This window comes from Protomyctophum parallelum (genome assembly GCF_964188405.1).
Source record: "Protomyctophum parallelum genome assembly, chromosome: 11".
NCBI classification, from domain to species: Eukaryota; Metazoa; Chordata; class Actinopteri; order Myctophiformes; family Myctophidae; genus Protomyctophum; species Protomyctophum parallelum.
Window position 1 is genome coordinate 27,993,163 of NC_139707.1, and position 26,211 is coordinate 28,019,373.

Genomic DNA, 26,211 nt, shown 5'->3' on the forward strand with positions numbered 1-26,211 from the left:
TGAGCTGCGTGCGCAGCTTCATACAACATGTATGAACACAATGATGATGATGGCACTCATGTTATACTAAAGTTATGTGTATTATTTATTACTGAACATCTTGATAATACACATTTTATGTAGCCTATTTGCTTTGCTGCAATTCCAAACTCTGGCTTCACTCACTGCCTTATCACACCCAGTAAACCCTGCTGCTTATGCACCTGTCTAAAATCCATCTACATTGCTATTAATTCATTCATCTTTGGAGAACATTGATTTATAAAGTAATAAATAAAAATAAGCAGTCATGCAATTATACTGCTCATTAGATCAAAACGGTATTGGGATAAATCATAAATGTAGGTACTTGAGGTCAAGTAGGCCTATTACAGAGGCCCTTATAATTGTTACAAATTACACATTGTGCTTCTGATAGTGATATTATAGCTAATCTGACTTCAGTGCACATCAAGTGGTGAAATAAATTGTTAATAGCCTAGTATAGTAGGCTACTCAACAGTGCAGTTCAGACAAGAATAATAAGGTGAATCTATGTTCAATTTGTATTAATGTGTTATAATAGTAGGCCAGATCTTGGGTGGTCCTGTAGTCTATATTTGGCTGCAAGTTTATTTATAGGCAAATTGAAAAGATTTTACGAGTGAGAATGGGTTAGTGTAATAATAAAGACAAAATAGCATTATGAGTGATACTTTTTTATTATAAAATACAAAATAATACATTTTTGTTGTCGATTCATAAAACGGATTTGGGAAAAGATTCCACAGGAACATTTTTCTTTAACAAAATATAGGCATAACAGCCACTGTTCTTGTCCTGTAAGATCAGGCAGTTTTCACATGTTTAAAACATTTGGTGATAGGCCTACTTGAAATGTGAAGAATTTTAATATTTACGGATGCCGTTCCATTAAAATGACATGAGAAAGAAAAAATAAATCACAGAACATTTCATAAATTTTGTACATTATAGCCACTTGGGTAGAAGAAATTATTTACAATATAAATATTGTTTTTACACAGCACCACCTGCCACACAACATTAGTTAACTTATAACATTCATTTGAACATATAGCAAAAATATTTATTTAATATTCATTTAAACGTATAACTGCGAAGAGAGCAGACACTACAATTCAGTGGAAGTCATTCAGTGTTTCCATGCGCAACCATATTTCATTATTATATGATGATTTATTCAAGTATTCACTTTGTTAATTAACTGTTTAAGCATATCCTTATTACTTAACTCTTTATCTGAATGGTATAGGGCTCAGTCTTCAATTCAGAACACAGCATCACTTTCTTCATACACATTTTGGCAAAAAATTATCCCCCAAATCCCATTAGAATGCCATGTCTGAGTTTGATGTGACCTTGCAAAGACAGATAGCATAACAGCATCACAGCCAATCCTGGTCAGGCCTACTGATCCCCTTTATTGTTGTTTATTGAGGTCTGTGTACGTTATTTTACATACGGTAGTAATACTTAGAATATACTTTTTACTGTATATTTTAAATAGGATAAGAGGATCCATATACACAGCTTTAATTAGACCTTAGCCAGGTTATGAGGCAACATCCAGACTACTTTGTACACACTCAGAAAAAAGTCTGAAACAGATGAAGAACATTTTGATAAAGATGCTCCTCAGATACATGGACAAGAGCCAGGTTAAGCTGAACAGGCCACAAAATAAATTGTACAATATGACTGCCTTTGCTACCCCCACTGGCAATTTCAGAAGAAAACAATAAAATGTAACTTTGGGTTTTATTCACAAACTGACAAACAGCCACCTTCTTAACAGCCTTCACAATGGGTGAAGTTATAGGTGGTAGTACCAGTATTATTTAGTTCACCCAAAAAAATGACTTAAGTTATCTTCTATCAATACACACCCCATGAAGCCTTGAATTCAATTCATGGCGATTTATTTTAAGCCAATAATGTGATGACCGGCGGAGTCGGTAATTACTTTAAGGCCACTGGTTTTCTCAAAATTATATATATATATATATATATATATATATTCTTTCTCTAAGGCTTTTTAGAATGTATAACTCTTCTTATTGCTAATCATTATCCTAATCCTTAGCAGGCTGCCATCATCTAAAATAAAAAACTAAATTTATATTTTATTTATTTTATGCACCATTGCCATTCTTGCCTTGAAAAAAGGAAATGGATGAAACATTAGACTGCCATTTATTAGTGTATATTTGTCTATGGACTTTGAGATATTTAATGTTCAGGTTTTGCCAACTATCTTAGACTTTAATGTAGCCTATCTGTAATTGTGCCTTTACCAACCCAAAACACAGAAAATACACAATTTGATAAAAATGCGAAGCCTGTGTAATGTCCCTCTTCTTTCAAAGTTGTTTACAACAATAACCCAGTACCGGTGCAGTGCAGATAGTTTCAGATAAATGTAAACATTTGCACCGCAATTCCATCAAATGGCAGAAATTTTGCAGTTTTGAGGTAATATTCTAGAAATCTTTTTTTATACAGTAGCAGCCTGGTGCAAAGAGTCTGCTCAAAACTGAGCAGACCAAGCATGACTACACAAGAATGACCATATTTAATTAAATATGTTAAACCTATAGAACAGCTTAGACAGCTAACAGTTATAACATTGTTGTATCAGGGTTGAATAAAGTGAAGGTTCAGTTCAGAGAAAATTAAAGCACACTATTGTGCTAAAAATCATTGGTCAAAGTAATATAAAAAATTTGATTGTGCCTTTAATTGTCTTTGTCATGCCCTGTATTTGAGGAAAACACGTCTATCCTTGTTAACATACATTTGGACAGGGGATCCAAATCTCAGGGGAAAGTGCTGTCCCATCCTTTCATTCAGAGCAGTGCTCTCCTGAGAAATGGATGATTTTATCGTTTAAATAAATGTCCATTAGAAAACAACACAGTACGGCTCAAACCTGTCCGAGACAAACGTAACTCCTCCAGTCTTTAATATAATAGATATTTTGGATTGATGCCAATTAAACATATTTCCGCAACTAGGATTTCTTAGGACTTAGTATGGTGTTCTGGAGACTTCATAGAAATGGTCTGTGCAGAAAAAACTATTACCTGATGGTCAGGAATGTATTCCAAGATTGGCCATTTGACTGATAATCCCGGCCATTTTGGTTAATGCAATTAAACATATTTCCGTAAGTGGGATTTCTTGGGACTTTTAATATGTTGTTCTGGAGACCTCATATAAATGGTCTGTGAAGAAACAAATTATGTTACAATTAATTTCACGTGAAACGCTAGTTTGCTTGGACTAATAGCAAGCACAACATCCCAACCCAGCATCTTAAAGATGGAAATTCTATGCCTTGACATTTTACAGTAGGTACCGGATAGACGATAGAAGATTGGATTGTATTCTTGCCAAAACCAACAGTAAAATCCTCAGTGTTCATTTAACTCAAGAGTGCAGAAATGGATCCAAATAGCCCCTCATGAGGATTTTACTGTGCACATTATGATGTCTGGATTTGAAAGGTGGACAATGGCATTCTGATGCAATCAGCTTCATCTATTCACTCCTAAACCAACGTTGGCTCAACTAAACACTTAGGAGCATCTGTTCTCAACCCGTGGACATGGGTCATGTTCGCACATGATTTTGGGGCACCCCCCAGTTTTCGTGTGTGTTAGGCTGTGCAACAGTGACACTTGGTGGTGAAAACCAAACAACGCTATTTTCGTGCTCGGACAGACTGACCCAGTCCGCCAGGGACCCACAAAGCTGTCTAGGAGTGGTTGCACCACTCAAATTAAATGAAATTAAAATGTCTATTATGCATCAAAAGTAATCAACACACTATACTATATAGACTGAATTGTGAAATATAACAGAGGCAAACTTTTTTTTTTAAATAGATAGAAAGCATAGATAGAAAATGCCATTGTGAGCTTGCATCTGTGGAATCAAACTAAATTTAATGCCTCAACTCCTACAAATCCAAGTGCTTGTCAGGATGTGTGAGTGTGTGGGGGGAGAGCTGGCTGATTTTCTGCAGTATTCTAATTAATTTAATCTATGTGTGAAAGTGTCATAGCCATAGCATTATTATCTTTTATGTTCAATAACCCATCCTTGCCAAATGTATCTGTCCACATTTAGGTTCAACAGAATAAACTCAAACACTCCGTTTTGCAGATGTGAAATCTGTTTTTATCAAAAATAATTAAAGAAAAATAAATATTAATTTTGAAATACAAATAATTAAATTGAACATTTTACATCCCATAACTCCAACAATATACATTCCAAAATAATATTGAAAAATGGAAATTATTATTAGATGTAGGACATATTGCCGTGTAACCCATCTATAGAAAACATAAGGTAATGTAAATATAAATAAGAATATTTATTACAAGAACCACACTAATATGAATATAACATGTACTGTAGTTATGATAATACAAGTAAATACAGTTTTGAGTGATCCAGAAGAGAAATATACAATTTTTTTTTTTTTTGCATTTCATGTATATTACAGTTTGGGGAGTTGGTAAGTAATTGACTTAATATTTGGCCAATTCATTGACTTAATATTTGTCCAATTCATTGACTTAATATTTGCTCAATTCATTGATGTATACGTGTGTGATAGGCACCTGATTTAAATCTGTGTATATGTGCTAAATTTGATCTTCATCAGGGTCTCAGCAGGGCTTGTGATGAAGAGGAAGTGTTCATTGATTCTTTTTGAAGCACCAGAAAACTACAATAGGCTATGAACACCCCCCCCCCCCCCCCCTCCTAACATTCACTGTCATCTGGGAATCTTCTTCCGTTTGGACTTAGGTCCATCGATTTGTCCATCTCTCTGTAACAGAGAAGAGTCATGAAGAATGTTGAAATCCTAGTCAAATGTAGCCTATTTTAGGGGATAACATTTGCATTGATTGCATATACATACAGTACATACTATACACCCATGCATACATAAAAACCTCTTAACTAGCATCATCCCAATGTTTCCCCTAAAAGAGCTTGTTAAGATTTGTCCTTCAATGGATAGGAACATCATGCCACAAGATATCTACCATAGTTAGTGAATAACTAAAATTCATAATGTCAAGGTAATATTATACTTGCTATTTCGCAGGTGCATACTGTATGCATATTGAAAAAGTCAATATCATTATAACATCATATGTAGTATTGAGGCATCCGATTTGATTTCTTCTTTTTTTAATTGCATCCTAATAGCATTAATCTTATAATTGAATTTTGTGTAAAGCACATTGACTTGCCCGTTGTTGAAATGTGCTTTACAAAAGAAAATTGTCTTTCCTTACAGTATTGTCGGTGCACATAATACTACCCAGTTTGGACCCTTAGGAGTTTGTACATTTACCATGGACCTTGATTGTACTTAAGTACAATTTTTGTACTTGAGTATTTCCATTTTGTGATACTTTATACTTCATCATAGATGTAAATATTTAACTTTTTACTCCACTACAATTATTTTGTAGGTTTAGTTACTAGTTACTTTACGGATTTGGATTATTAAGACAAAACTAAGCCCTATTTTTCACAATGCATTACTCTTGTGAGCTTGTACATTTTGAATCCTGAAATGGGCCTGAATACAGAACCTTTAAATCGTAAATGTAATTCCATATTGTGGTATTGGTTATTTTACTCAAATAAAAAATGTGAGCACTTCTTCCGTCACTGAGCAATAAACATGGAGACGCCAGCTTCTTCATTTCACCTGGCAGCGATGGGGTTTCACTGGTTTTAATCATCCAACTGCAGTTCAGCTGGGTGCCAACTGACCAGCAGGGGTCGCCTTTGGGGCGACAAGGACATGGTCCAGCATGGACTGCCAATTGAGTCCTTGGGCGGGGAATTTAACCCAGCTATCTTTGGTGGTGTGCCGTTTGGTAACGGGAAGAGTGGGCACCTCAATGTAAAATTGGCTATTTGGTCCAAATATTTGGAAAGTAATGTAAAGTATACATGATTGAACATTTGACAATAAGGCCTAATATTTCTACTTTCTAAATTTGACATGGAGGTGCACACTCTTCCGCAGTGACCACTGTTGACCACAGATGTTTTACACCTCTTAAGTCACCCTGATGCCCGGCTTACACACAATTCTTTAAATTAAAATATGCATTTAATACTTACGTTGCCCGTCAATTTGTTCAGCTCACTCATTGCATTCTCTATAGCAGCCTCAAGGTAGTTATTAAACTCTCCACCACTGTCAAGATAAACAAGATTATCTTAGCAAATCATCATCACTACAACCTGGTTCATCATTAGGCACATCTAGAAGCATATTACTTCTTCAAAAGAGAAAGAAAAACAAGATAGGATTAAGAAATCCTACCTCAACAAACGGCATTAAAGAGATGCATAGCCCACGCTTACTTTTGGTGAATTCTGTTTGCTCTGTGTAGTGACTCCAGGTCATCTTTAATTGTTTTGTGGAATCTCTCAGGCTCTACCTGCAAATCAGGAAACACACCATTCAATACAAAATGATTACATTGCCTGGGGCATAGTGAAATACACATTGAAATTCACCTAGGCCAAGGGTTCCCCAACATCGCCCCCCCCTCCACAACTGGAGCTTTGGAACAGACCAGGATGATGCAAATTATTCGTTTGTCTGTCATCATTCATTGTGGACAAATCTTCTCAATTCCTTGCAGTCCTGTTTTAATATACCCTTTTCAGAGAGAGCAACACTTAACAAAATAAGATAATTGACATAGTCAATCCTCATGCACACAACAAAATCTCCTAGGTTCACTTGGTGTGTGTGTGTGTGTGTGTGTGTGTGTGTGTGTGTGTGTGTGTAGCCTCTACTCCCTCCTGTTGTAACTGAGTTCTTGTTGTCCTAGTCTAGTTGTCTTTTCATTTCTCTTTCTCCAGACTGTGCCCCGGGTCAGTGTAATAACTGGATGGGAGCTCACTACAAATACCAAACCCATGACTGTATTACGAGCCGTTTACATTTCTGACTACCGTAATAAAGTATTCAATCAATTCAATAATAATAACTCTAAGCAGTATGTTGCAGTGACCTCTGGGACTCCATTATGACTCTTTCGCATCTTAAACAACCAGCGTGCCAAAGGACACAACAGGGAGCTTTTGAATAGACCAGAATGCTGTAAATGATTTGCTTTTGTCTGTCATCATTTATTGTGCCTTCTCAATTCCTCTCCAGAACATGCCATCTTGTTTTAATATACCCATTTCAGACAGAGCAACACAACAAGAATTGACATGCACAGTAATCCTCCTGCAGAGAACTTGTGTTTAAATGAAAAGATGATATGAATGGAAAATATCCATTTGTTCCATCATTCTTTAATTTCTTTGCATAATCTGTTTTGTAGCCACACAAGCCAAGACCATTTAGTGTTGTGTGTCTGCAACATGTTTCAATGTTACAAAGTATTTGTATGGATGGGGGGGACGTAGGATGGGACCTGTGTCAGAAAGAAGAATTAAGCATCATCTCACCTTGCCTTGATCACTGTGGGACACAGCAGGGAGGTACATCCGTCCCTCCTCCTTCAGCTTGCTAGGCCAAGAGTGCAAGCTTAGAGCCTGAGCCCAGAGCAGTTCTCTGGCATGTTGTGATCTAGGCTTGTACTGGAGCAACTCAGGAGATCGCAGCTTCTCCTCCGTCACCTTCTTGTCGGCCATGTCGGGTGCACCGAGGTTCACTTTACATTGCACATTGTAGTTCCCGTTGAGCTGACCATTCAAATGCCCGTTGTAGTGACTGTAGTCAGCGGCAAACCCGGCTCCTCTGACCTCGGGGCCTGCGGAAGAAGGCATGGCAGACAGTGTGTTTCCTCCGTTTATGTGGGCGAACAAGCTGTTTGAGTCTATTCCATTGAGCTGAGGGGGGGCGGCGCACTCCTGGTGGGACAAGAAACCGCGCCTTCTGAGCATCTCTGCATAGTTTCCGTTGAGCTCCGGAGGTCCTGCAGGAGACTGCAGGAATCTGTCTACTTGTTGCCACGGATCATGTTCTGGACCCTCCGCCTCTTTGAGCCACTGTTTCTTCGGGTTGCAGCGTCTGGGAGAACGCAAACGGACAGGCGTTCCCGGCGCAGCGCCCGAGGAGACGTCGTTGTTCGGTCGTTCTGGCTTTTTGCGGGGCCGGCCGGCTCTGGGTCGGGGTCGTGCCGCCGACTCTTCGGAGTAGGAGCGAAGCGGGCCGTGGATGACTGAGTGAGAGAGTTTTTTGGGCATTTCTGCAGCGGACGCTGAAAACGCGTCGCTGCTGTTGTTGTTGGGCGTTATAACACAGGGCATGGTTTCCCTGCTCATGCCCGCTGCCTCTGCCCATTGGCTGGCATCAGTTGCTTCTCTGCCGTTCCTAAAACAGTGGACGGCAGAATATTCCCACTGGCCGTCCCGGAACCCAGGGGGGACTCCAGGGTGGGACATTTCGTCTGGTCGACCAAAGGAGGATGTCCCGGGAGGATGCAGTACTCTCTCAGGGAAGCCCACCTTTAAGGGACAGGCAGGATTAAAAGAGTAGGAAAAACTAAAAACAACTTTATTGGTAAAAAACGAGATAAAAAAATTCAAAACTAAAAAAGATTTAAAAAACAGGGGGGATTAGGATTAGGTAGGGAATGCAAGTTTGAAAAGGTGGCTATTGTACTGCAATATATTAAAACACATTTTGTGCCCAGGACGTCTCCAGACTTTATAATCACCCCCTGTGGTGCCCAAGACGTCTGGGGACGTCTTTGGGAATTTGTGGTGTTTTTTTCTTTGCTTACTCTACGTCTTTATTCTGAAATAATCCATGTGCATCTGCTGTGTTAATCAATCCCTGAATGATAAAAATGGTATGGGAGGGGAAGCCATAGCCACTTAAAAACACTCATTCTGACCTGGAAGTTGTGCAGGAGTCTATCCATGGGGTGGTTGGAAGAGGAGACTATATCAGGATGAGGGCCACAAGCTGGCTGGCCGCCATGGCACTGACCAGACATCTGCTGCTGCTGCCGCCGGTGGCTGGCCTTAACCAGGGACAGAACCTGCTCTTCTTGGGCATGCCTTAGACTGGAGCTCAGAGAACAAGCATCACCTATGGAAATGGAAGAGGAAAATAAAATAGAGGGAGACATGGGAGTAAGGGCTGTGTAGAATTACCAAACGAAAGACAGAGCGAGAGAGATGCAAGAGAGGAGACAAGCCCAAGAATGGTGTGTGAGATGATAATCACGGTCCAATGTTGTGGTTTTGTAAACAAACTTTATCCCACTTTGGCCATTTAAAAATAGCAATTTACAAGCTCATAGTGTGACACCTATGAGCTTGTAATTTGCTATTTTCTTTTAAATTGTGAAAATGTGGAATTTGTGCTTTAATCGTGATTCTGGAGGTCACAGGCACAAAATTGTTTTCTCAAAAACCAGCTAACTCCAAAATGTTTTTTCCTTTTTCGGGAAATGAAGAAAACCTTATCTCTTTAAAAAACAAAGCAATACTGCATCATCAAAGTTTATATTTTGACTCTATATTGTCACATACTTACATGAGAGGGGGTGGAGTTAGCTGCATTAGCAGACAGTTTGATGGTCAAATGGAGTTAGCTGGTTTCTGCTGCACAGTGACAGTTTGAGATGGGGTTCCGCGGCCAAATCAATTTGGGGTTTCCACCTGACACTCGGCATGAAAAAGTTTGAGAACCACCGGTATAGAAGGCAGGGAGCAGGAACAGTAGAAGCCTACCTAGACCTTTGGCAAAATACAAACCTGCACAACGTGGAAGCCAAGAGCTTTTGTATCCTAACTGTTGAAGAAAACAGGAAATTCTACATTTACAAGCTATAAGAATTGTTTGCGAGTAGAAGAGTTAGAAACAAATTAAAGGCTAAAACAAATGCAGTTGAATGAAAAGATGGGTAAAGAAATCAAATGTAAAAACTCATGTAATATGAGACTGAATACAAATGTCATTTTCTTAAAGAATTATAAACCCAGCAGTGGCTCATTGGAGCAACTTCAAAACAAGCCTATTGGAACTCTTATCCACAAGGTATATCCAGAGCTTACCTTTCAATACAGCATCTAGGCCATTGTAGGACAGAGGACAGGACAAGTGGCCAATAGCAATCAACAACAAGCAGTGTGAGTTAAGAGAGGGGAAGATCGCTTGCTGCTATCAAAGATTCGTTTACAAAAGCAGATGACAAACCTCAAACAAAGTAGCCACCATGATCCGCTAACTGGGGTTTTCGGACGACATGTGCTGAATCCAGAGCTTGGACGCGAAGTGAATGTGATCATTTGTGTGGCGCTCCTGTATTGAGACAGAAATGCAGCCTACGTTGAGGAGGAATGTGTGTGTGAATCAAACTTGGCAATGTAACTTAAGGGATCTTTGCTTGTCCAGGGAAGCCAGCCAATCTGTTCTCAATAAGTACTTGACATTTAGCATTACAGTTGTAAACAAAAACAGTCATAACAAAAAACACACCTGGAGATATAAATGATCAGATTTCTTCTATACATTAACAACGTGAGTCCCAACTGATTTACAAGCACAAAGCATTGCTATGAATACAGAAAAAGACCTTGCTGACCCTGGTTATTGCTACATTGTAAATTATTTGTCACAAGTGATGATTGTAATTATCTGTTGGCGAAGCACATATTCCAGTCAACCTCCTAACCAGCTAAAGAACATTAGAGTCAAGCCTCCAGCGCCGACATTTGGATCAATGAAACATGTCCACTTGTTTACCAAAGCCGTTGGGCCTCTTATAGAGTGTGACCTCCCTTTCAACTCCCGTCTTTCCTGACTCTCTGAGAATGGAGGTTAATAAAAGATAGCTCAAGGACACTTGGGGCAGGTCGGCCAAAGAGTTTAGCCACCTGACACCTCCACTAGTGACACATGGCCATTTGCTTTTATGTTGGCCCTGTGTACGGAATGTCACGCTTGGATAAAACGTAGGTATGTGCATGGACCATGAGAAGACTTTCTGCAACAACTAAAATCTCTGCTGGCCAACAATAAGACCATTACTGATAGTAAAAAAAAAAGAAAAGAAAGAAAAAGAACGCCTTGCATTATTGCTGTTCTATAATTACATTACAGTTACAGTTACTAAGACAGAAGTTACTAGTAGCTCAACTTGTTATTTGAATCAAGCAGCAGCACACTATTTTGTTTAGATAGTCTACTCTACACTATATGGTCATTAATAAAAAATAAATAAAAATGAAGATGGGAGATTGGATAGAATAGGGCAGGCCATTATAAGTACTGGAAAATGTTTCAAATAAAAAGCTAAATTATATAAATGAGAGAATTAAGTTGAAAGAAATTGCACATAGACATCTTTGTTTTCAAGAATTTAACATCCGTCAGGTGAAAACTGTTACTTTTCAGGATTCAAATGCAAATGTAGCAAAAGTAGCAGCATTTCCAGCTTGTAGATTTAGAATCTTTTGTGCAATGCTGTAGTATGATCAAGTAGGGCGTCATTTACTAAAAAACACTAAAAATTAAAGGTTTCTGCCTGACAGCAAGCAACGATAAAAAGCATGTAAAAAGGATGGAAACAGGATGGAAATGACATGCAAAATATTGGCATGAAAGCAAGTATTCTGTAATTCACCTGGCATAGGTGAAATAAAAAAGAAAAGAAAAATACTGACATTCATCTGGCCAAGATGAATATAGTTATTTGCATCCACATGGTGGAGGAAAAAAACGACAATCCGTTTCGTTTTGCCATCGTTAAATGCTCGACTGAAATGACATGACAAAGAATTATAAAAAATAAAAAAGTAACCTCCGTAGGGTGGTGGATTACCTGATTCAGAGAATGTATGGAAACCACCATTGGACACCACTGAAGGCAACACTGTCCTCTCTCTGAAAGGGGGGTTGCCTTGGAATGGTTTTGAGTAGGGTCCCAGCTGCTGCCGCTGAGGGTTAAGGTTGTTCATCGATCCCATGGCCTTATGTCCACCGTAGCCCACGGGCCCCGCGTTCGCACCGAAACTAGGATCGTACATTTGATTCATCGCATCTGTGAACTGATCCATGCCGAGCGGAGGAGCGCCCGGATTCAGATTACGTTTATTGCTGAGGTCCTGAAAGCCGGTGGGGACGTCCACTCTGCTGTGGAGCTGATGAGATGATCGCGGCGTGCTGCTCTGCAACGTTGACATTGGAGCAACGCTTTCTTCAAAGAAAGGGGATTTGCCCGATCTGGCGGCGTGGTGGTGCCCTGCGTGGTTCAGGCCATTCTGGGCACTCTGGTGGCTCATGGACTGCAGTAGGTGGGCCATTGGGGTGCTGCTCTGCAGTCCTCCCCCCTGCTGCAGAATTCTCTTCATGGGCTCCGGGTAGCAAGAGGAGGCGTTGGAACCCGAGCCAACCCGCTGGACGTTCATGTTGAAAGGGGCGTCACCTCCTGCCTCGTCGGCTTGTTTTCTCTTTCGGAGAGCCTCCCTCTGCTGGGACATCAGCTTGTCTCGGAGCGCCGCTCTTCCACTCTGGCCTTCACGTGCAGTCAGTCCGGGACCAGAAACAGCATACCCACCGTCCATGTACATCTGTTCCCCGCCACCCATCAGCCCCGGAGGCCCCAGACCACTCGGCTGACCTTCTGCTCCTGGCATGGAGTCGGTCAGTTTGTTTTGATTGACTAGCTGTGCTTTGGCTGCTGCCGACAGTAGACTGCTGGCTGGGAAAGAAGGGTTTTGCTGATTAAGCAGTCGGTGAGAGTCCGCGCCCCGCGCTTGGCTGTTCTGACCAACAACGTCAGACCCGCGGCCTGGGGGAGGGCACATGGAGTCCAGGTTCCTGCTCACGCCAGTGTTCACCCCGCCTCGCAGGTGGACAGTAGGCTCCTTTAGGTGATGCAGTGGCACGGAGGGCCGCGGAGACCGAGAATGCAGCTTGGAGACCTGCGGGCCCGCAGCGAGAGTACAACTCCCGTGTTGAGCAAAGGAAACGGAGGCGTGTGAATGATGGGACTTTTCCTCTGCCCTAATGAGAGCAGGGCCAGCCAGGTGTACCGGAGACGTGATGGGCGAGGGTGAAACAGGCGGGTTAACGTGCTGCAGCCTCAGGCCGTGCCCGATCGTTCCAGGCTTAACCGTCGGCAAGGGGAGGTTGCTAGGCAACGGGACGATCGCAGGAGAGATGTTTACATTCATAGATGGCACCTGAGGCTGGGCATTAAATTGGAGATGAGACGGCGGTGAGACAATTTGGTCCTGAACGCGGCTCTTGCTGGGGATGGGGTCGAGGATACCGAGAGGGTCTTTCTCCGAAGAGGTGACCTGCTTCTTCTGTATGACACAGGAAGGAAGCTGAGAGAGGGCCGGGTGCTGCTGCTGTGCGTGGCAGGCAGACGAAGCTTTCAGCTGATAGTCTACAATTTGTGTGTTGAAGTTGCAGGGAGATTTTTGTCTGCCGGGGCTTTTGGTGTTAAGCGAAGGCGATAGGGAGACGCTAGTCCTCACTGTCATGGCACAAGGTGGCTGAGTGCCCAGAGGAGAGCCATGGACCATGATGCTGGGTGGGTTAGGGTTAGAGCCATGGATCATGATGCTGGGTGGCGAGAGAGGCGTAAAGCGCTCGCCGTTTATATGACTAGAGCCTGGACTTAGGGCCCCGTGAAAAGCCAGCACAGAGGGGTCAGGGCTCCTCAGGGAGTCGGGCCTTGGAGATGGGGTCCCGTCGCCGTAATGTTGCGAGCCACACGAGGTGGATGGCGGGGGGCTGAGCAAGCCACCGTGTCGGCCACTAAACGGTGATCTTCTGGCAGTGGCGCCAAGCCTCGACCGGTTCTGAGCTGCTGTTGCGTACGGGTCCCTCAGAGGAGGAGAGCCCAGATCATGCTGGTAGTGATGTTGACCAGACATTGTTATTTTGTAGGAATTCTTACTGTCCGGAGTGACAGAGTTGGATAGACCGTTGTGCATTTCATTCCTTATTGCTTGATGATTCAGGGACCCCCCATGGCCACGACCTGTAAAACAAACACCACATTCAAAGTCAGAAACAGGAGACAAAGTCTAAAACAAACAGAGGGAACAATACACAGACCAGAATAAAACCTAAGATCACATTACTTCCACATTTGGTGCGTTCCACACACTTGTTGACATATGTTACGCAAGATTTATGTAATGTTTCTTTATTAAATCTAACAATCAATGTACTAATCTTTTTATCCATCTATCTCTGTGTGCTTGTATATCAATCAATAAATCCGGAGGAACAGATGACACAGTAGACATCTAACAGCAGGTCAGAAAAGATACACTGGAGTTAGAACAGAGATCACAATTCACAATATATAGAAAAATGATCAAGGTCAAGGTACACTTTATTGTCCACAAGGGAAATTTGGCTTGGGCTTTCACCCCTGCTTCAGCCACACACAAAACTTCAGTGACAAAAGAACATAACAGAAATACACAACAGAGGCGGGACACAACATTACACAAGTGCACAAATAGTACTATAATCTATTCTAACCTGTCACAATCAATGCTTTTTCAGAGCCTCGTTCAACATTTTAGTTGATGCCGGTACAACCAATGTTTTAAACATGATGTACATCCACTTTGGTTCGCTGTACCTTCTACCAGAGGGCAGAAGTACAAACTCTTCTTAGCAAGTCAGTATTGGAAATGCTCTGAATATGTCCAGCTTGCTGGAAATATAATCAAAACTCAAAACTAATATTAAATAGGTATCGTAGGCTTACAACGGCAATGTAGACCCCAAAAATGGTAAAAATAAATAAAAAAGGAGCATTAGTGAAGACCAATTACAGTATATGAACATATGTTGAAAATGGGTGAAGTTGTCCTTTAAAGATGGAGTGCCACCATTTTTTTCCACCCTAAAACATGATCATCAGGTATTATTACAATATAAGGGGGAAGAACTGTTTCCAAAAAGTGTACAGTATTTGTTAAAATCATGCTTTTATGTGGACACGCCCACCAGTTCATTAAGTATGCCTGGTTTGCCTGGTGGGTGGTGATGGGTGGTGATCGACCTGAACTGAAGCCACACCCACAGCTGTAGTTGTATGATAAAGGGGGAGGGGTTTGGGGAGGGGCTGATAGTGTGGTGTCACTATATTACTGTTTACTTCATTGGCCTGTTTGACTGTCAAGGGTTCGGCCTCCAGGAAGAAACCCTAAATACAAAGTCAATACACAATTGCACATAAAAACAACTCCAGTCTGTCTAATTAAGTACTGTCACCTCATACACATGAAAAACTGGAAAAATTCAAAAATTGTGGCACTCCATCTTTAAGTACAGTACTTGAGTAAATGTACTTATTTACTTTCAACCACTGCTACAGAGTAGGTTTTAGCATAAATGCAAACACAGTGTGTGTGAGTGTGAGAGAGCGAGAGCAAGAGAGGAAATAAGCACAATGTCATACCAGTGGCAGCGCCTGGAAGCTGGGACTCCATGCTCTTGTGCAAGGTAGCCACAGCGATGATCTTCCTTTTGTGAATGCACAGCTTGGTGACGTCAGCGTCAGCTCTGACATCCTCGGCTGTCCTCTGTCTGACTACAGCCCCGGGGTCGAAGTTAAACACCTGGAGGAGAACAAGAGGAACGATGACATGAATGACTGTATACGAGTTATGACTGTTTGTGCGTGCCGCTGTGCACGTGTTAATGACCATGTATACGGGGAGTTTGCATTGTGACATTTTTTTTCCTTCTAGACACCGCGATCCCCATAACATACGTAATCGTATCGGTCGATACAAAGTACCGATCCGATAACAGTGTGTAATTCAAAATCTAATTAATACCATATCATTTTTAATCAAAGTAATACATTAAGAGTCATCAACATCAACTGAAGCATTCAAAATAATTGATTACTGTAATTGACATAATTATCAAGTGATAAGATTACATGCATGGCATACTCGACAATACAAGCAGTTTAGGCAGTATCGTCAGCTTGGCATCGGAACAACTCTGTGCAGCACGGGACACCTGACACACTGACCTTATGAAGGATGAGAGGACACTCCAGGCCACACTTGCAGGTGCCGTCGGTTAACAGGTAACTCTTGGCCTGTTCAAGACAGGCTAGCGCCGAACCACTGGGGCTGTGGGCAGAGAACAGAGGACAGGGACACAATGATGACTGGGGCACCACACAACCATCATGTTCTATTTCACACACTGACTAACTTTAAGGACCGAAATGGAAACATGCCGTCAACTTTTCTTTGTTTAAATAAAGGAAGGAACAATACAAATTTGATGAGGCAATATTGCTTTGTTTCATTTCCTGAAAAAATAAATACAAAATAAACTAGAACTGCACTCTGTCGAGTGATAGTAAGTTCGTAGCGGTCGACTTACTATCACCCCCTCTATAAAAATATTAAAATGAAATACTAAAACAAAAAAACCTTTAAAGAAATCCGACATAATATAAACAAGTTTAAAAAAAAACTTTAGAGAGATAATATACAGTATATGACATTTAATTTATATAAAATATCATACGACTTATATGAATAAATATATATATATATATATATATATATATATAAAAGATAGGTTTCAGATTACATACATGTATTCCATACTTTACCTACCAGACATTGAAACATATCTTAATTACGTCACCATCAACTTACTTTCTGCTCCTTCCTCTTGTTCCCGTACTGTTGATAATTAAAGGTCTTCGTCGCTTTAAGTAACTTTAAAATATTCTTTGAAATGTAGTATATACTGCCTACTTCTGGTTTAAATATCATGAACACTACGAATGGATTGTTATAAAGGTATATCGGTGACGTGACCAATCTACGTTTAAACGGATATGTTTCAATGTTGGGTGTGTAAAAGGTAATGTATGTATACATGTATGTAACTTGAAAGTAGTATACTGTGGTCGGCTGGACCGAAAGTGGTATGTATGTTTGGTGGGCGTGGTGGTTATATTCTAGAACTGGCTGTTGATGGTGACGTAATTAAGATAAGTTTCAATGTCGGGTGGGTAAAAGGTAATGTATGTATACATGTATGTAATCTGAAACCTTAATTACGTCACCATCAAGTTGATCAACAGCCAATTATAAGTTATAGAATATATATAGTACCACCACGCCTACCATACATACACACCACTTCTGGTCCAGCCGATCACAATACTTGCTGCGCGCTCTGCTTGCACAAGTTATAATTTAAGTCAGAGTCTGGCCAGGCCAGGACTTGAAACACAGCTGGCTCAGCGAGGTTTGGCCACGCTCTGAAGACAGTAAAGATGCTGCTGGCTTTGAGCCAAACAGGGCATGTCTAAGTTAATACATACTGGGAGGAGAGTCAATTATAGCCCCATTTTCTTTGTACAGTGACTCCCAAACTGATGATCTCAGTCTAGATTGATCATCAACACTGATGATGGGATTTAGGCTTGGTACATTCTTAGCACTGCTTCAGTGGGGTTTTGGGTACATGAGCGTCACTACTGTACATCCATAATGACTATACCACATTTACAGATACGTTACATAATTCGGATCTTCCGGACATAACATAAATTTGCATTGGACTAAACATATTACTGGATACATCTATCATCATCATGTCCGATATTTAAAGGACCACTTCAACATCTCTTCATATAATTGGTCCTCACTAATGTTCATGATAAAACACCACCATTTTCCCCCTACTCTCTGTGTCTCATAGGAGGGCTTTGGGCAGTTCGGACACCTGTCCACCAGTGACATCATCATTAGGCAATTTAAAAATATATATATATTTAGATTTTTATTATCGTGAGAACGATGGCTTCAACTTTTGCATTGCAACTTTTCAGGGAAAAAAAGCCTTCAGTTTCTATTAGCTTGGATTCACCATCGATGACTGGTGGACAGGTTTCTGAACTGCCCACAGCCTTCCTATGAGACACAGACTGAGTAGGAAAAAATGGTGGTATTTTATCATGAACACACACACACCAGGAGCAAAGAGTCTTGCTCAAGGTCATTTGGACTCTGAACACTGGGGGAGCCCGGGATCAAACAGGGAACTTCACAGTTCCCATCCGGCTGTTCTTCTACCTGCCACTCTACCTCTGAGCCACTGAAAATAATTTATCCTACCTTTAAAACAATGAGCTCAACGTGAAACGGTCAGATAAATCACATCCAAACTGTTGATATATGAACTGTTGAGAAAAGCAAAAGTCTGTTTCTCTTACCTGATATAGAACACCGCGCCCTGGTGGATCCTTCGTTGCCAGCCTATCGGTACGTCTGCCGGTGGCATCATGTCCTCTGGACATTGGCCCGTATACTTCATACTTCTGTCCATTGTACCTTCAGATCCAGACTCCAGACACACACTGCCTTGCCAGATATCACCACAAGTCTGTCACACTAGCAGCCGTTCTGCCTGCATGTCATCCTGGCCCCGATCAGCCAACAAATGACCAACCAAGAGACGGCGTGGGTGACGGCGGTGGTACTGGGTAGGTAAATTGTTGTGCGCTCTCGTGTGTGTACTGAAATCCATCGGGAACTTCAGGCATGGCACAGCCTGAAATATTGTTGTTTGAGTTTTTACTGTGGCTTATATCCTAAAATCCATTGGTAACACAGGGAGGGAGGGTCACGTGGGTGGGTTGGTTGGGAGGTGCTTGTTGTAACAGCTTGTGTTAAATGAATATGTTTCCGACCCCCACCATTCTGCACCTGCATGGAATAAAGCAACATTTTAATCTCATGACTGAAAGTTTATCAATGAATGATTGTTTAGGCATTATCATTCTGTACCTATGTTGCTTCTCTAATCATGTATTCCATTACTAGTTTTCAAATTCATATAACATTTCTAAGTACGCTTTACATGGGGGGGAACAACAAAATAATTTAAAACTGTATTAGAAGAAAAGAAAACTCTAAGACTAAGGAATGAAATATATAAAATCTTTGGAGAAACAGGGGGTTTTGGAGTTAGCTGGGGAAAGCCATATTGAAGAGGTGTGTTTTGAAAGTGGGTTTGAAGGGTGGGGGCTTCTTTGATAGTACTGATCACTTCAAATTCTTCAAATGTCATCTTAAATAACTAATAACCTAATCTTTAAAATAACCGAAAATAGCTGATCTATAAGATCACAACACGTCTCAGAGCGAGCTTGTAGATCTGCTATTTTGGTATCTGTGTAATCCAAATGACTGAAATGATTTGTGGCGACTGAGAACGTGAATCCATGTACCTCTTATCTGCTCCGCCGTCCACAGGAGGAGACGGCCTCACAGTGGAACTCCAGTAGTGATGTCCACCATCATGGCCATCCTGCAGACATTTGAAGTTCTCATGTTGGAGACAGCGTTGTCTTTCCAGTGCCTAGGACAGGACAGGACAGGACAGGGCAGGGCAGGGCAGGTGCGGACCACGACAGGCTGCTAACCAGTCCAATGATAGTGGTCACTGGACAGATATTATGCCGAGTCAGAAATCTGCTGATGGATCTCGTCGTCACTAATGAAATGGGACTACATGACAGGAGGCATCAACCGTCGCTCTTCAGTTTGGTGACGTCATCTCTGATTCAGGCTTTGGCATGACATCACCCCCACAGTGGTCTTCTAGATGATAAGGAAGGAAACCATCGCATCCCGTTCTCAAGTTCGCTTCTGTGAAATAAGTCAGAGAGAAACAAATTAATATTAATTCTAATTTTAACATTTCAATCCTAGGAGAGAATGTTCCAATCTAAAAATGTTTGTTCAAATAATCGTCACCTCTTTCCATCTCTATGTCAGACCACCAGCATAGATGTTTTTTAGTACATTTCCATCAGTATAATGGACATGAAATAGTAGATTTGAGCCTGTCTGACTGATGAAGCAAAAGAAGCTAAAAGAGAAGGGGAAAAAAATAATCATACAGCAGGTGCTCCAAAGATGCCGGCTCTGAAATTGGTGGCTGACAGACATGCAACAAAGAATACACAGCAGAATATTACCATCTTGTTGCCACTGGTGATCTCATCATAAGGCACTGGCCAAGCCAAATGCTAGATAAAAATGGGGGATGGGGGATGATAGACAGGCCTTCTTTTTGCTGTGGCGGTGACTAAGGTATGACTAAGCCCAGAGCAGTCTTCATTCACAATAAGCTACGACCATTCCTTTGAGTGCTGCTGGTGCCATCGTGACTTCAAAATAGTGGCACACAAGGAGAAATGAAAAATATGTAAGCTACAGATGAGGGCTGAGAGAGAGGTGTATGTGATCACCACCTGCGTGAAGATTCCTACCCAAAACCTGTCCTTTAAGACCTAGGTTGTTAAACAATTGTTTTCAAGCTGTAGGCCTAATCAAGAAAATAAAATGGATAAACAAGAAAGAAATGAATACAAAAAATTGTGAAATCGGAAATGATTGAAATAAAAAATCTAATTTGGAACTGGGACACATTATAAAGCTTTAACTTACATCTAATTTAGGCCTAAGTCAAATTAAAAAAAGTACCAAGTAGCAGATCGACAAGCTCAAAACTGAACATGCACAAATGGAATCAAATAAATGGACCATTACAGGTCCATCTGGTTCCATTTCTACACTCAAGTTACGGTGGTCTTTTGGTCATTTTGAGAACCACCGGTATTGTTATTTCGAGAGGTCCACAACATGGCAGCTCTGACAGTGACTTGGAACCAGAAACGGTTCCAAGAGGGTCCCTGATCTGAAATGTTTGAGAAAAGTCGAGAACCACTGATCTATTGTCTACCTACAGTATACTGGTCTGCAGAAGGCAGTGTGGCACTCTTGCTATTGCATTATAGCATTACAGTGTGAATCATACTCGCACTGTGCATTTCCTCTAGTCTTATAAAGGATAAGTCATACACAGCTAAATGAGCACAATATAAAAATACACCAGGGATTGTCTTTCAACCGGCCTATGCTCATTGTGCTTGATCGACTGACGTTTGCTAAATGGATAATTCTTGATTGGAATTAACAGGCCATCGCTGAATATTGCTAAAAAGGTGACAAGAGATGATCACAAATCAACGACGAATGCATACACTAACACCAAAAATGCAATATAAATATAAATAAATACATTAAAATAATATTAGGTTATCGGTTTATTTTTTACATCCTTTTCCATTACCAATACATAACAGTGATTATTCCCCCGTCATTCCAGTTTATATGGCTAAGCCAAGGGAAGGCACATTTTGTATGACGCAACACTGCTACCATAACACAATATATCAGCCACAAAAGAGCAGGGAGAGCTCTCCAGCCCTTTCACCAGTGCACCATGCCTGGAGCGAAACTGACTGAGTTGAAAAATAGGACAGGCTGTCTTGGATGCAAGGTAGCGGTCCCAAAGGGGGTGGGAGGATAGGTAGTAGATTCAACAGCCAGCACCAAATATTTTGTAAATGAATATGGTTTCGAGATACAATGAGGGCGTCTCCGTTTGTGTGACACTGAACACATAATGTCTTTCATGCCAGAGGCGAGAAATGAGACAAAATAAATGCGGACAAAGACAAGAAAATGTCGAGAAATGCCACAATAACGGCCACAAAGTGACAAAGCAGGCCACAAAAAGGTACGCCTTTATTAATCCTGTGAGAGGGCCGGTAAAGTTTCAGCTTCAACCAGCTGATGGCTGCTCAGATGGTCCCAGATGTAGTGTTTGGAATAGGATCCTTTAGGATTCCCTCTTAAAAGGGGCATTCCACTCATTTTCAACATTTTACTACGTCATTATTAATATACCACCTTAGAGCTGTAGTGTGGAAATAATAAAAGTCCCCCCATTCTGTGTTTCCTAGAACTAGAGGTCTGAAAAACATTAACACATTAACATGGTGAATGAGTTCTGAGGGGTGTTAAGGGTTAAGCGTCTTGCTCATGGACAATTCTTCACGATAGCAGTATCGAAAAGCTGCCAATCGGCAAGTATAACAGTCGTCTACGCCATTCCGATACCACTCTTTAATTTACAGATGATTGCTTCAGTGTTTTATACACAATTATTTACATTATCACTTTACTAACTAGTAACTTCTAGCTGCACATGAACAATTATAAAATAAAAATAAAAGATCCTACTAGTGGTTCTCAAACATTTTAATTTGAAGGACCCCCATAACTCTGAGTGTACAAATGGAACCAAATGTAAATGTACAAGTCCATGTACAAGTACACCCTCAAGAAACCCAGATGTTCCCTAGACCCCACTTTGAGAACCACTGTCCTAGATTTGTTGAAATTACACACTGGTATCGGATCAGTACTCGGTATCAACCAATTAGCAAGTTATGGGAATCGGAATCAGTATCGGTAAGGAAAGAAAATGGTATCGTTACGCCTTGGCAAACACCCGTCATACAATCTTATAAAAGCTAAATTAACTTTACATATTGACTGTTGCTTAGTCAGCATAGGTATTAGCTGTGCCTTTTTGATGCCAAGAAAAGAAAAAGGTGAGGTAATACTGAAAAAAACCTTTCAGCTAGATTAGAAAACATAATTGCCTAGAATGGGAACACTCAGAATATCAACACACAAGTCACCACGTTTTTTTTTTCTATTTGAGGGAGCAGCCAGCCAGTGCAGCACAGATTCTGTTCTCTCCCCGACTCGTAAATCTCGGCTTATATTTCATGTGCTGTCGCAAGTTATGTATGCCCATGGTGGGAGGTGGGTGGGCTGCACGTCGGCCACACGCCTTAGCCCAGACAAACTAAAAGACCATTCTTTCAGATGAGGTCTTTATATGTGACACACTGGGACGCCCATCACCACTACACAACATCAAGATGAGAAATCATAATCGGTTTCCCTAGACTAGTGGTTCTCAAACCTTTTCATATAATTTATCATTTATGTATTTGACATTTTTTCAGCCACGGGCGGACCACCATTTGATGAGACTTTGCGGACCCAAAACTAAAGAATATTTTGTTGTCGTTGGATACGATTTTGTCCACAATTCCACTGTGTATTGTGGTACCATGATAGGAGAGACAATAGGCAAATGATCAAAACAATGATTTTACATTGTCTGATTGTGTAGACAAATTGTGTAACTAGAAGTTATAAAGATGTTTAACAATAATTTTACTCTTGAGAGTGTAAAATGAAACCAAATGGACCCTCAAGAGTTAAAGGGTCCATTTGGTTATCAACATTCCATCATTTAGCTGGGGACCACGTGGAAGGACCACTGGTTGAAAACAACAGCCCTAGTCTGACACTAATAACATTAATACATTGCATGAACTTGCACATACTATATATAAATTATTCACATTTCTGTTCAAATTGTACATAAATTAAACTGCCATGAGCCCAAGAACAGTCTGTGGGGAAACACCATGATAGATAATGAACAACATATAATATAATATTATTACAAGATTGTGTGGCTGTGTGTACTGTGTAGGTAGGGGATGAAAGCATAATGCAGGTTGCCAGATAGATAACTGTTTTTTTTTTTTTTTTCAGTTCTCTGGAACAGAAAGATGCTTTAGTTTGCATATTATCATCTGAAATTTTGCCATGGTAAGTTGGTAACATCTGCAACAAAACACATGGTGCAGAAACAGGGTTCATCGTCATGCCAGCTTGTGGTGGACATTTTTTGCCATGGACATACAAATATTAGCAGAAACAGGGCTACAGTACAGTACACTAATGTATACTACTAGTGCTGTGGTCCTCGAAGTGGGTTGAGGGACCTTCAGGGTTGCTTGAGGGTGGTCCAAATGGACCATTATTGCCAGGTCTGAGAGTGTACAAATGGAACCAAATAGACCTGTACACACACTCAAGAGTTATGGGGGTTCTTGAAAATAACAAGTTTGAGAACCACTGTACCAGTGGACTCCTAGTGTGGCATGCTGCATGCAGTGTCATTCATAATAATCAGTGTCATACCGGTACATATCCTGAAGAAAACCTGGAGACTGAAATTATCAGCATTTGTGTCTTATGATCAAAATAAGAACATTATAGTGTCATGTAAAAACAAAATCTAAAAATTGCCATGGACAAGGACATGTCTTGCCACAGACACAATTGTCCGTTTATGGACATATTGTGCAGAAATGTGCCTTTGCCCCCCCCATCACATACAGCTCAGTCAGTTTCATTCCAACACAATCCATATAATATGAGCTGTGGTGCTCCAGCAAATAGCCCTCTCCTAGGCTAGGAGGCTGGCTGCCTGGCTGGCTCCTCAGTTTCTACAGGACTATAGTAGCAAACAGGGAAAGGAACAGAAAAATACAATACATCAACAACGCCTTATTTGCGTTTTGGCAGAAAGCTATTTGACAAGATAACACAACGCTGGAATCGATTCATGTAAACAAATACAGGTTGTTAAACGCCCTCAAAACACAATAACTCGTTTAATTTGTAAGGCATTTCGTCTAGGCATAGTCCAAACCCGAAGCTAGTTTTGTTGCAGCTAACATTATAGCAAGCCCAGGCTAAAAGCTTAGCTAACACACCACCAACCAACCAACCAACCCAGCTCAGCTGCAGTGGCAGTCTGGCAGATATAACAAGACAAATCAGCCCCTGTCAGATAAAATCATGCTTCTGATCTTGATTTAACTTCCAAACGAGGAAGATCAATGTGTGTTAAAGATGTATTTTTTGGGATACTAACCAGTATTAAAGGATAAACCCGTACCAGGGTTGGTTGTGTGGCTTCTCTCTTCCCAAAGCCTCCTTCTCTTGCCTGCCTTGGTGGCTGAGGGGGGGAAAAAACCCAAGTCATACTTCGGCGTACGACGGTGAGGCGCGCTCCGAAAATAGCCGATCTACAAGCTCACAACGCGTCGCTGGCGCCACGAGTTGTGAGCTTGGAGATCGGCTACGGAGCATAGGCATAAAATACCACAACGACTACTTCAAAATAAAAGCGTATGTCATGATCCCGACAAAATAGGTGGGATATCATACCAGTGTCCATGCAGATATTTTTAGTTTTAGCCTTTGATTTACTAAGCTTAATAATAATAATAATAATAATAATAATAATAATAATAATAATAATAATAATAATAATAATAATAAGTTGTACTTTTGTTTGAATTAAATGTACTCATTCTGCATAGCTGTTTATAAATCAATACATTGAAACTGGGACTCCACTGATGCAAATTACAGCAATGTTGTTATTCAATTGAGCCATTTACACGTATATTAATTGCATTTCTGTTATATTAAATAAATACCGGTATGCTAAAGTGGCTTACATTTATTTAAATTGCCTTTGTACATGTTTTTTTTAAATAAACAAAACAAAAGGAAGTTCACATTGGTGCTGCATTATTTCATAGGCCAGTGGTCTACTTCAACAGGAGAACAGGAGCGCCACCAACACGTGGATTTTTGAAAATGACTCAAATCACGAAGGCAGTGTGCAACTAGAAAATTCGCAATTTAAAAAAATTGCAGAGTGTGGTTGCCGCAGTGGCTTACATATGCCCCTCCCACTAGTATTGCCAGCCAATTACAATTTCAAGTCACGCCTTAGATCATGCGTAAGTAATTCGGAGGGGATTTAACCCCCGAAATTCATGCGACAAACGGTTACATTTCTCGCATTTGCGGCTTTGCTTTTAGAACTTGGTTGATTGAACCACCCCGGACATGTGATTGAAATGTGGGATGGATTGGACATTCCGTTCGTGATTTATGGCATTTTTTGTGATATAGGCCCCTCCTACTAACTTCGGAAGAGGATTACGGCCGAACGATACGCACTTTCAAAATTCTGCAGTTCAGTTTTAATTGGATGGGTCCAGAGATCACGTGTGCCGATTTCTGTGAGATTTGGACAAAATCTGTAGGAGGAAAAGCAAAAAGTGTGTTTTGGACAAAATTCAAAATGGCGGAAAATCTATCATGGCGGAAATGGGCGTGGCCTATATGGGGAGATGCGTCATGACCCAAGGAATCCAGGGAAAAAATATTTTTTATTTTACGACCTACGGTTCAAGAGTTATAAGCCAAAAGGTAAAGTGGGCTGTTATAGCGCCACCATGAGGCCGACCGATAAAATGTTAGGGTTAAATAATTTTAGGGATAATGTTGAATTATCCCTAAAAGTTTTGTAACTATAGTGATTACAGTCTCCGAGGAACA

The 26,211-nt window shown here is 40.9% G+C and overlaps 1 protein-coding gene across 3 annotated transcripts; it reads right to left on the reverse strand.

The window, feature by feature from the left end:
* Nucleotides 1-4,160: 4,160 nt before the first annotated feature.
* LOC310867313 (methyl-CpG-binding domain protein 5-like) lies at nucleotides 4,161-24,812 on the reverse strand. 3 transcript variants are annotated; one of them, XM_083777266.1, is made up of 11 exons: nucleotides 24,728-24,812; nucleotides 19,293-19,713; nucleotides 18,276-18,768; nucleotides 16,062-16,164; nucleotides 15,477-15,636; nucleotides 11,865-14,036; nucleotides 8,928-9,124; nucleotides 7,534-8,535; nucleotides 6,430-6,506; nucleotides 6,184-6,259; nucleotides 4,161-4,864 (listed from the first exon to the last, which is right to left on the reverse strand). In XM_083777266.1, the coding sequence occupies exons 3-11, from the start codon at nucleotides 18,386-18,388 to the stop codon at nucleotides 4,811-4,813; spliced, it is 3,954 nt and encodes a 1,317-aa protein (XP_083633392.1). In that variant the 5' UTR covers nucleotides 18,389-18,768; nucleotides 19,293-19,713; nucleotides 24,728-24,812; the 3' UTR covers nucleotides 4,161-4,810. The 3 variants fall into 3 exon arrangements, with proteins under 3 accessions (XP_083633392.1, XP_083633394.1, XP_083633393.1); XM_083777268.1 differs by lacking the exon at nucleotides 24,728-24,812 and adding an exon at nucleotides 23,989-24,009; XM_083777267.1 differs by lacking the exon at nucleotides 24,728-24,812 and adding an exon at nucleotides 19,822-20,206.
* Between the last annotated feature and the right edge of the window lie 1,399 nt (nucleotides 24,813-26,211).